General features: G+C 46.0%; 1 protein-coding gene across 1 annotated transcript in view; it reads left to right on the top strand.

Annotated features, from left to right (window-relative positions):
* The window catches only part of Dpys (dihydropyrimidinase), a 67,935-nt gene extending 60,631 nt beyond the window's left edge, over nt 1–7,304 (top strand). Inside the window, exons 10-11 of the mRNA XM_057791911.1 lie at nt 5,372–5,531; nt 6,950–7,304. Coding sequence (XP_057647894.1) covers nt 5,372–5,497 — 126 coding nt within the window. The 3' untranslated portion in view covers nt 5,498–5,531; nt 6,950–7,304. The remainder of the gene's footprint in view (nt 1–5,371; nt 5,532–6,949) is intronic.
* The last annotated feature ends 5,168 nt before the right edge of the window (nt 7,305–12,472 follow it).

Genomic DNA, 12,472 nt, shown 5'->3' with positions numbered 1-12,472 from the left:
GGTCCAGGGTTTTAGGTCCAACACCCACATGGTGTCTCATAGCCAGCTGTAACTCCAGTTCCAAGGGATCTTACACACGTCACTGGTCTTCCCAGGCACCAGGCCTAGTACACAGACATACATATAGGCAAAACATTTATACTCGTAAAACATTTTCTTAAAAAAAAAATACAAAATAGAAGACATGAATCTAAAGGAAAGCGATTTTTTAAAATCATTATTTTGGAATATAGGTAACTAATCTTGCCCAGAATGTTTAAAATAAGAAGATGAGACATTAAAACACTTAACTTTTACATAACAAGCCATTCAGGGAAGAGCTCTAACAGGATGGGAGGAAAATTAAAGAAATAAAAGACAGAAGTAACAGGAACTTAGATGTTTCAGGTTTCCTGAATGAACAGACTATGTGTTATTAATTCCTTATCAAACACACAAAAAAAAGCTCTTTAATTTCAAGTGGATTATATCCCTGGAAGTTTTGTGTATTTAGAGTATTACAATTTTCAACAAAATTGAAGATACAAGCCTTCCCTAAGCTATTCTCAAAGCCCTTCTTTATCCTCTCTTCGGTATTAAGCAACTGCAGCCATTTCTGGAGAATACGGTCACATTGCTCTTTATAGAGAGATCAGAACAGCTTCCTGGAGAAATATACAGCTTGTGAATACTGCTGCCAACGCTTTTAAACTGCCTTGTATCTTTGCAGCGATAAGCATAATTTTCCTTCTAGATAAGAAAAAGCCAAGTGGATGACTGGCTCGGTCCTTGAAATGGGTATTTTCCATTTCCAGCATTACAGTTTGTCAATGCCTTTCTCAAGGTGGTAGGTAGTGTGAGAAAGTCATTTAACTGCTGTCACCAACAGCCATAGAGTCCTGATTCACGGGACCGATGGGGAATAGCAAACAAAGGTGAGGCTGCTGGAGCTGCCTCTTCAGCTTGTAAGAGACACGTGTGCTCCGCGCTCCATCCAAGTCCTTGTTACTGTCAGTCTGGAAGCTCGAAAGCAGACAGAAAGGCACATTTGCATCCCAGGAAGAGGCAAGGGCTGCAGCTGGGATGTTAAGCACTGAGAGAAAAGAAGAGGGTTTATGGCTGCTGTTTGCCAGGCCGCTGCTGCAGGAAGGATGCTTTCTCTGAGACCTGAGATGTTCCAAACTCTGAAACACTAGGAAATTTCAAATGTCAAATCTTAGAGCTAGGAATGCCCAACCAAAATACTTCAAAATATGAAAGATGTCTAGTCTCGCGCTTTGAAGGGCATTTCAACCAGAGTTCTTTTATTGCTTTATCTGACCTTTCTGCATCATTCAGCAATAATATTTATTTATTTATTTATTTATTTATTTATTTTTTTTTTTTTTGGTTTTTTGAGACAGGGTTTCTCTGTGGTTTTGGAGCCTGTCCTGGAACTAGCTCTTGTAGACCAGGCTGGCCTCGAACTCACAGAGATCCGCCTGCCTCTGCCTCCCGAGTGCTAGGATTAAAGGCGTGCGCCACCACCGCCCGGCAGCAATAATATTTATTGCTCATCAATTAGGTGTCATAGTTTGATTCTTACGATCCTGGTGATAAGTGCTGGCGGTCCTGTTTTATAGATTAAGAAATTGAGGTTCATTGTAAAGCACATTAATCATTAAGTTTCAATCCTACTTGGTGCATAAGCCCCGCCTCCTGTCTCTCAGGTGAGTTCTCCGTTGCCCCTCTGCAGCGTGTAGGGTGTTGACCAGAGACCCCAGCCCCAAAGTAAGAATGTCTGCTGCTGCACTGTTCTTGGGCATGGTTCAGAGCATGTTTTAAGGATGCTAACATACATATGCCTTCATCATTGAGCTTTCTCTCTTCCATTGAACCCAGGAGCTGCTTCTTACATTGTAGCGACTCACTGGGAACCACTGGGTAGCTCAGTTTAATGTGTCCAAAATGCCCTCTGACCTCACCAGGGGCAGGCTGGACTTTTCCAGAGGCCGCTGTCAATCATTTGGTGTGCTGGAGGTCAGGCCAGTATGCGCTGCCTGGCATTTGGAGTTTCTGTTGTTTTTATGGATATTTGAGTGTCTTGATTCCCATGGGTGACATGGCACCAGTTATTCCATTGAGGTCTGGGGAGGCTTCTCACTTGTTCCTGCCGCTTTCAGAAATTCTAGCATCTCCCTCAGTAGAGTCACATTTTCCATCAATTTACATGCTCCTCTTCCCCTGATCAACTAACCAGAAAGCATCTCTGTAATTATGTAGATATAATGATGATTGCGATTAATGTTTATTCATAGCGCTGCGTATAATTCTCATTTTGCCTTTCTATTAACACATCACAATGACAATCATAATTAAATATGATGAACTCAAATTGAACTCTCATCTGCTAAAGTAATCCACCCATATTCTGTCAAGTAAGGGCTATTTTTGCTCTCCGTGTCACTTAGGGCACCTTTCCCCACGGGTTTACCTTCAGGCTGTCTTATCTGACTGTAGTACTGTTGAGGTGGAAACCACTGGCGCTAAATTGTGATTGCCAAGTCCTAAGTAGGGTGCACTGGAGAGGTGGCATGACCCATGCCAGATGTATCCTCAGGTCCCCAGTGTCTTGAGATGCATCTTGAGAAAGTTTATGAATAATTTTAATTAATGTTGCTCTCATCAGAATAGTAAAGAGTTCCCAGAAGTCCAATAACCAAACATCCTCCCTTCATTTCACAAATAGTTGTTGATCGTCAGGCCTAACTCACAGTGCTAGGATACAGGGACCGGTAAGACAGCGGTCCCTGATGCCAAAGGGCTCAGCATCCTACCTCTCACAGCTCCAGTTCCTAGTGTGTGCCTAGGTCTTCGTTCATGACCCACTTTTTCCCACCTCTCTGCTGTGGTTTTCCAGCTATTTTTATCAGGGAATCTGGAATGGAAGAGATAAAGGCTTTAGATCAAGTTAAGAGTCATCAAATATAGATTTCAATTCCCAAGTCCTGTGTCACGAAGGGAGCTGTCAGGCAGAAAGAAAAGAGGAGACCCCAGCCTTCAGAGGTCAAGGCTAAGAGAAAACATTCGGGGAGCAGGAGAAAGCTAGACAGTGAAATGGAGCCAATGAGAACAGGAGTCCCTAATGCAGGAGCTTAAATCCACTGACTACGCTCAGCCCAGATCATGCCAGTCCTATCCAGGGCCATGTGTTCTATGCTGCACTAAAAATCCACTGAGAATTAAGTATGCTTGTGTCCATTTAGCCGAAGACATTGGGATGGAGTCTGCGATCCAGAAGTGTAATCTCTGAACATTGATCCCTGGTCCTGCTGTGTCTGTGGTCTCTAGTATGCTGGTATTTCATATTTCACATGGAAATTTGGAATTGCTGATAGAGGGGAGGCCCAAGACTCCATTTCCTCAGAAAACAAATGTGCACCTGGACTTCTGACATGCAGCATTGGCGGAGCTGCAGGGCGAGTGTCGTTTTGTCACTGTGGATGTCTTTTGAGGCTCCGAGATGCCTGTGGCGAAGGATGTCGGGGTCAGAAGACAGCACAGAACGAGTATGATTTGAGTCTAGTCAGGACAGAGCTTATACAACCCACCTCTAAGGAAAAGACAATAGCAAAAGGGTTCAAAAATCTGGGGAGCCTGAGGTTAGACCTTCACTGCCACGGTTCCTGTAAAAGCCTGAGGCTAGACCTTCACTGCCACAGTTCCTGCAAATCCCGAAGTGTGACTTCTGGTGTGGTCCTGGTCTCCAGCTAGGACCCAGGGAAGGGATCTTCAGGCGGCAGAGCAACCTGTAGCAGAGTGTTTCTCCGGCTGCAGATGACCCCTTGGAACCTCCTCTTTCTACCCACCGTTTGCAGGGAATGGACAAGTTAGTAAATGCCTCTGGGCTTACATCCTTGCCCATGAAAAAGGTGCTTTCCTTTGGAACTTCTCACGTTTCTGAGAGATGGGTTTTATTCACCATTTTCTTCATGGGCGAGGATGCAGGCCCAGAGGCATTTACTAGCTTGTCTGTTCCCTGCAAACAATGAGTAGAACGAGGAGGTTTTAGCTTAGACCCGGTCCACTTCAACCCCCCTCCCCCCGCCCCCGTGGATCATTACAGCGTTAGGTGCAGCCCGTAATAATTTGTATGCTCATGAGTGTCCTAGCCTATTACTGTATTGGCCAAGAACATGTTCCATGCTGGGCACTATTGTACATGCTTATGTGTAGCCCTCCTAACTGGAGTGTAGGACAGCCTTCCCCATCAGCTAGTGCTAGGGGAGTGGGAGCAGGAACTGAAGGACTGTGCAGGCCGCCTGACTCCAGAGCCTGTTCTTGTCACCGCTGAAACTGACAGCCTCTTGCTTCATCCATAAGGATATGGGCCTGTTTGTCAACACTGTGATTTAGTTACTTCTCATGAATTCTTTGGCTTCTAAAGTTCAGGATGCTTTTCAAGGCCTGAATGCACTCCATCTGAGCCTGTTGCCTTGTGGGTCACTGCAGCGGTGAGGTTCCACGGAAGGCCTGCTATGTGCCACCGCAACCAAGAAAACAAAACACACATGCAAATGATTGCACTATGCAGCCAACTATCCAAAGAGTTGTTGGGAAGAAGAAAGCCCTCTGGGGCTATGGGCAACTGGGCTGGGAAAAGGTAGAACAGGCAGTTGGGGCTGGAGAGACGGCTCAGCAGTTAAGAGTACTGGCTGCTCTTCCAGAGGACCTGGGTTCAATTCCCAGCACCAACATGGCAGTTCACAACCATTTGTAACTCCAGTTCTGGGGCATGCAAAGCTTCCTTCTTCTGGACTCTGTGGGCAGTGCATGTCTATGGTACACAGACATACATGCAGGCAACACGTGTACACATAAAATAATAAATTTAGAATATTTTATAAATATATGATAGTTTTTATTTTTAAATACCACTTTTTTAGAAAGGAAGAAAAGACAGAAAAAGGGCTATAGGGGGTGTTGTGAAGTCACTAGAGTGTGGGACCAGATGGAACGTTTCCTGTCTTCTTTTTCCTAGGAATATTTTTTTTTTTGCTGGTTGTGTATGGGTGTTTGAATGTGTGTGGACATGTGCTTATGCGTATGTCATTCATGCTGAGGCCCAAAGTCGACAGCATGTGCCTTCCTCCATTACTTTCCCATGTTTATTTAATGAGGGAGGGTCTCTCAATTGAACCCAGAACCTGTAGATCAGCTAGTCTAGCTGGTTAGCTGGTCAGCTTGGCCTGGAGAGCCCTGTCTCTGCCTCCTGAGGGCCGAGGTAAAAACGTAGGACTCATTATGACAGACCCACACGGTTATTGGTCTCTCAGTTCAAGCAGAGAGCTGTGGCTAATGAAATTCAAGTGTGTAAAACCACAAGAGAGACGTGAGATGTGTTCTCTTTCAGACTTGCACACCTACGCCTGTGCGGCGTGCACCGTACAAGGGAGACGTCTTCACACTGAAATCCAGAGAGGCAGAAGAGGGTGACCGAGCTGGGACCAGGACGCAGGGCCACTCTTCATCTGGCTGATGTGGTCAAGCAAGGACAAAGCAGGCGTTCTGCAGTGAGTATCCACGTATGATTGTCAGCTTATAAAATAGCAGCTTTCTTCTTAGGCCTGTGAAGAGTCCAGAGCTTCAAGGTGGAGGAAACACTGATGACTTAGAATGTTAGGTGGGCAGTGGGACTGACAGGCCTTAAGCTAGCTGGATTCATTCTCGAGAATATTCCAAAAAAGCCCCAGAGAATCTTCTGTAGTGCAAAACCATAGGAGAGTAGCAGGCAGAAAGCCCTGCCTGTTGTACTAAAAGTACGTCCCATGGCCAATATTTAAAAACCAACTACAACTTTATGTGGAAAAAAATGAATCTTTGTATTGTAAATATAGTTAAAGCTTATGATTTAGCATTTATGTAAAATTGAGGAAGTAAGGAAAGTTGCACAACAGTTTTCTGGACGTACTTGGTAGCCTCGGAGGCTGCTTCTAGAGAAGAGCAGCCCACACTCTGCAGAGACTGTGAGCGCTGGTCACTCCGCGCTGCCTTCTGCGGCACCAATACTTCTGTTTTGAAACTCCTCTATTTTCCTTTCTTTCCCCTCCTTTGTTTTCTGTTCCTCCTCCATCAAATCACCACTAGAGGGCAGTGCTAGAGCTTTAGCATTTCCGTGACGTCACTTCCACTGACCTGGCAAAATGTGCATTCTCCCCTTTGGGTGGTTTTTCGAGAGTCTGATTAATTTTTAAAATTGTGACGTGTATTTGTATGTTTCAGCATGTAGTCATCTGGAAGAGTCTCACACTAGCAGGCATGTCCAGCCTACACACTGTGGGTCACAGGATAGCCATTAGCACAGCCCAACACACAATTATAAAACGTTCTTAGAACGTTGTGAGATGCTTTTTTGCAGTGGTTTTCTTGGTAACTCCATTGTGTGGCTCTCAGTGTAGACTTTACTAATGACAAACGTCCCGGGGCAACGTCAGAGGGTCAGACAGTGCTATTGGAAGTTGACCTGATCTGTGAAGGAATACGTGTGTGTCAGTTGGAGCGCTGCTGGACGACGGTCTGGTTCTCTACAAACTCGGGCGCTGCGCACACTCACATTTGACAGCCTGTGCTTCCCTAAATCCTGTGGCAGCGGGGATTTGGATAATGAGCCCTGGGATGCTGCAGGCCTGGCCCCCTCATGCAGTGCGCTCTCTCGTTGTCATTTTTTTAACAACACTAGCCCCAAGCTTCAGGACTTCCGTCATTTTCACATTACTGGAATTATTCATGTGATTCAAAAAGACTGTATTTAAAATCCCAGAGATTAGCAGGAGAAAGGAACCGTGCTGGATGGGATCACATGCTACTCCCAGCTTTTGCAGGAACAGGCTTAGTGTTTACTTTGATGAGAACATTTCTTGGCATTAGCTTGAATTCGGTCTCTCTTTGTGAGGGAGAATGTTACACTGAGTGCCTTGTCCTCTCTTCAAAGGTTGAAGTGGAGCAAAGGCCCCGAGGCCGCCTCCCCGCCAGCCGTCAGCCCCTGGCGCAGAGTCTGTTATTTCAACTCCCCAAGATCCTTTAGGAAAAATAATCGCACTGGGCTGCTTTGATTTTTCTCTTAGAAGCAATAGCCGCCTGCCTCACTGTGCCTTTGTTGCTGCGCGAGATTGAAGCTATAAATGAACGTTCCTGGGAGGGGAGTCCGCGTGAAGACTCCTTGATAAGCCCTTTCAGGTGTCGTCTTTCTTTACACCAGGTGTTTCTTTCTCTGGGTTTTTAAAAGATGACTTTCTTGTGTAAGGATTTGGTTGCTGTTTTGTTTTAATGGCTGCATTTGTTTGAAATAGCGCTATGATTTTACATTTGATTGCAATTAATAAACACTGGGAGCTTCATTTTGTATTCCAGTATCTGAATTGTGTGTGCTTATCTCCTGCCTGGTGGGTGGGACCAGGACCCAGAGGATCGAGTCCAACAAGAGAGCACAGTTTCTCCCATGAGCCAAGTCCCTTGACAGGTCCCAGGACATCAAGTCATGTGTTCAACCATGAAATGAGTCCAAGGCAAACTATCCAATCAAATCACATTGATGGATTCAGGATCTGAAGGGATTAAATGGCATTGGCACCACCCGGAGATATGTTGATCCTCCCAAGCCCTTTCCTGTGTCTTGGTCTCTTTGTGCATCTAGGTGGGGCTTCTCTTTCTTCTTCTGGGTAGACAGGCTAAGAGGAACGTCTTTAGATGTACCCACACTCCGATGGACACACTAGCCCACTAGAGGATATGTTTACACTTTTGACAGAGGGCTGTGGGGGGCTGAGCTGTCATTTGTTCTGAGCACACAGAAGAGAAAATGGTTCGACACACCCAAAGAGAAATCTTCCAGCTTGATTCAACTGCAAATCCTTTTTTCTCAGGTTTGATACTGCAAAACATTTTTTTCCTCCTGCACTCTGCTTGACAAAGGCAGCTCCACAATAGAACACAGAATCCTCTGCCAGTGAATAAGTCAGTTGCTTTCTTACCCAGAAGTCAATCCTCACGCATCATTGAATGCTCACTGGAAATGTCACCTTCTCCCACAGGCTTTCCAAAGTAGGTTAGGTCGTCTTTTACGCAGCTCCATGGTGAGGCACGTCCACCCCATCACCACATCCCATCTCATGCAGTATGCAGTTACTCCACATCTGTAGGTTCTAACCAATGGGCCAAAAACATCTGGAAAGAAAGAAAGAAAGGAAATGTCTGTACTGACAGGGAGATTTTATTCCCTTGTCGTGATTCTCTAAGCAACACGGTATCTCAATCTCTACCCAGCATCTACTTCGCGCTAAGAGGTAAAAGTAATCAGGAGATGGGTTCAAGTATAAGCAGGGGTGAACACACATAGATAATGAGTCGCCATTTTATACAAGGAAGGTCAGCATCCTCAGATTTGGGGATCACACTGTCCTGAAGCCGACCCCCCATGCGTACTCTCCAAGGGACAGCTAGAGCTGCTAGCTACATGTCTCCTCTGGAAGCCACAGGGAGGGGCTTGTCTAGCTCCCTGGCACTCCCCGACACCCAGCATGGTGTGTGGTTAGTGATGGCTGAGCAGAGGTCACATTTTAATTTTTAAGTAGAAGAGGAAGTGAAAGAATTCCTGCTAAGTTCTTCAAATGATGCAGATGAAGTAGAGAGCCTTCAGTGTGGCAGAAACAACCTCTGTAGTCTTTCCTGCCCAGCTCTTCCGGGGAAGAGGTAAGTGACTACAGGATTCTGCTCCAGCAAAGTCTTTGGACGTGCACGTGGTGTTCTCTCTGAATTTTACAAATTGCCCCAGTCTGTATTTTACAGATTGAGACCAAGTCCCTTCTCCTTATGAAGTCTGATTGATCTTCCCAAACCTCAGTTTCTTCGTTTACAAAACAAAGCCAAGAATTTGCCCTCTCATGGGGTGTCCTGAGGCCTGTGAGACCCAAGCCCTACATAGCAGATGCGACCTCCCATTGCTCCCAAGGTGATAAGGCAACACAGATGTTCTGTCCAGAAAGCCATGGCCGTTTTGTTCTTTCCTGGAAGTTCACCACATTTGGCAGTACCAACCCCTTAGTGCTGTAGAAGAATGGAAGCCACAAGAAGGAAGGTGGCACAAGATGAGGCCATGTGGCCGTCTTGGAGGTGCCAGTGGACATGAGGACCAGGATGCGGACACCATGAGTGGTGTGAACAGAGATACATTTGGAAGTATGGGCATGGACCAATGAAACAGGGAGGCAGCCTCATGCCAGCAGGCGCCCTTCTCCCAGTGTGGAAGAAAGCAGCATGTCAAAGGCTCGAAGGTTGCAAAAGCTGCATTTGAACCAGCCCAGCAAGACATTTAACCATCCTAAGCTTCTGTTCTTCTGTTGATGAAATGGAAATTCAGTAGCTAAGACTTTTCTGTGCAAGGATGGTTGAAGACTAAGATCCTCTGCATAATGCCCCTTGAACTCTGTCTGTGTCAGGCCAGAGACACGCCCTTCCTGTCTGTCCTCCAGAGACACGCCCTTCCTGTCTGTCCTCCAGAGACACCCCCTTCCTGTCCATCTCCCCCTCCTTCTTCCCAAACTCCCTAGTGCTGAATCCCAAAAAAAGCACACAATATAATAATTCGATTTCTTCTTGTCAAGACCATTTTCTCCCTTTGCTTCTTGCTGGAAAATATCTTTTAAACGGAGCAACAATGCCATCCATCATCTACTGAGCATCTGCTATTTGTGGGGCACGGAACCAGACCGTTTCCATAGTCACTGCCCCTGAAAAGCTGCACAGACTGGCGCAGGAAGGAGCTTAGGAATTTTGGGTTGAAGGAATGGAATTGTTGTGCAAATAACAGGTAGTGAGAGAGGAGACGAGGATTGGATTGTGGTGCATACAAATGAAAAGTAGCTCAACAACAAATTATGGTTCCATTCATGGTCAGGGTTGCATCTGTTTCAAGAGCCATCCATGGTGAGTTGGTGGTATTGGTAAAAATGTCACCTGCATGGGAGACAAGGGTATTTGTGTCAAAACTAGAGGAGTAGCGCTGTGGAATAATCCCTTTGTACACTGTGAAGGTTTGTCCCTGTGATTGATTTAATAAACAAGCTGACTGACCAGTGACTGAACAGAATAAGGTTATGTGGTAGAACCAAACTGAGAATGCTGGGAGAAAGAAGGGCAGAGTCTGGAGTTGCCAGCCAGATGCAGAGCAGGAGCTGAACACACCATTTTAATAAAGGTACCACCACATGGCAGAGCATAAATACGGAATATGGGTTAACTTAAAATGTAAGAGCTAGTTAGTAATAAGTCTGAGCTATTGGCCAAGTACTTATAATTATTATAAGCCTAAGTGTGTTTATTTGTGAGTTGTTGTGGGACAGGAAAACCCTGTCTACAGGGTAGAACAGATTAACTGAGCTTTTTCAAACTGTGGGGTGTGGGTTTTGTTTCTTTGTTTTGTTTTTGCCTTATAATAAGATGTAGTCTGTACAAGAACACAGGACCCCTGTTTTTTTTCTTTAATGAAGCAAATGTGCTCAATAGGTACTAAGTGATGCCTCCTATTAGGCCTACACCAGGACCAAGCTCTGTGGATTCTAACACCTAATTCTGTCTATAGGCTCATGAGATAACATTGTTCTTGGTTAACCAAGACTCAGAGAGGTTTAACCACTGCCCAAAGTGTGACTGACGGCCATGTGATTGGCAGGTGGCTGAAGATGTAACCCATCCATTTGTGAACTGTTCTAAAGCATTCTTTCATCAAGAGTTTCTCCATTCCAAAAATGTGACCCCAAAGAACCTACAATCACAGAGAGGAAAGAGAACATCTATCCAATACTGATAGCTACAGAGAACACTGTAGAACATTCCGGTGGTTTGGGGTCCAACAGCCAGCATCGATGGGCAGGGACCATGGCCAAGGAACTGAGTCACTCTGGAAACAGAACCAGCAGTAGAATCATTGGGGCGCGGTGAAGCAGAGGAGAGTGCAGACAGAGCAGTCAGCACAGAGCCGGAAGGCAGTGAGCACCTGGCAAATTATCCAGCTGATACCATTTTCCCATCACTGCCGAGCCCTGGGAAGGAACTGGAGGAAAGATAGCCTCACCACACTGGGTTCGTTACCCAGCCATTTTCCCACTGGTTTGGCTTTTGGGATGCACCCAGCTCCAACAGCCTGCCACTTCCCTCAACCCTGTTCTTGCAGCCCCTTACACTTCTCTCTCAGCAATACAGATAAATGAGTTCTGGCCAAGTTCTGTTTTCTTAAATGGTTTTCACCACTCTGGGAGGCTTCATACCTTGGGGACAATCTTACCCTAAATAATTCTCTTGTCTCTGGAACTCTTGTTACAAGAAGGCTTGTTTTGCCTTCTGAAGGACCACACAGGCACACATGCCCCCCTCCAATCAATATTCGTTGCTCTGCACAGTTCTGTGGAGATGAGAGAGGTTTACAGCATAGTTGGAAGGTCAGAATACAAGCCTGGGGTAGCTCATAGAAGCAACCCTGCTCGGGGGGCCTATGGGAACACAAGCCTGGGGTAGCTCACAGAAGCAGCCCTGCTCGGGGGCCTCCGGGGAGGCCTGACCGGGCTGCTGGAAGTCAAGCAGGCAGTTCTGCTTGTAGGGCTGTGGCTTCAGGGTCCACCGTGAGGTGGGAGAAGCCTCTGAGGACAGTCTTGTTGCTTGTTTCATTTTGATTGTTGGCCATTATTTAAGTTAGGGTTTCTGTGGCTGTGAAGAGACACCATGACCACAGCAACTCTTATAAAGGGAGACATTTAATTGGGGTGGTTCCCCTACAGTTCAGAGATTCAGCCCATTGTCTTCTTGGTGGGACATGGTGACATGCAGGCAGACATAGTGCTGGAGAAGTAGCTGAAAGTCCTACGTCCTGCAGACAGCAGAAGGAGTCCGTCAGTCACACTGAGCGAAGTTTGACCCTCTGGGGGCATTTTCTTTTTTTTAATATTTTATTTATTTATTTATTTATTTATTATGTATGCAATATTCTGTCTGTGTCTATGCCTGCAGGCCAGAAGAGGGCACCAGACCCCATTACAGATGGTTGTGAGCCACCATGTGGTTGCTGGGAATTGAACTCAGGACCTTTGGTAGAGCAGGCAATGCTCTTAACCTCTGAGCCATCTCTCCAGCCCCGGGCATTTTCTTTTAAACCACTGCAGTAACAAAGAACATATGAAGAACTTTTCATTTTCTAGGATCCTAGATTCTGCAGATGTCTCTGGATCTAGAGCCTGAGAGAGAAGTAAGAAACGTCTTGGTGTTTTTATTTCCTGAGTTCTTGGGTGGATGCTGGTTTACCTGTCAACTAGGAGGGACTCATAGGAAGAGTGACTGATGGTGTCTCAGAGACCTAGCCACAGGAGGCAGATCCTCCTGCAACAATTTACAAGATGGCAAAGTGACCATTTGGGGACGACGTGGCATCTGTGCTTCTAAGGGTGCGTATTCAGTCCTGGGGAACGTC

The sequence above is a fragment of the Chionomys nivalis genome, chromosome 17 (genome assembly GCF_950005125.1).
Source record: "Chionomys nivalis chromosome 17, mChiNiv1.1, whole genome shotgun sequence".
Taxonomy (NCBI): domain Eukaryota; kingdom Metazoa; phylum Chordata; class Mammalia; order Rodentia; family Cricetidae; genus Chionomys; species Chionomys nivalis.
The sequence above is the reverse complement of the archived record's forward strand: the minus strand, read 5'-3'. Positions and strand labels throughout refer to the sequence as shown.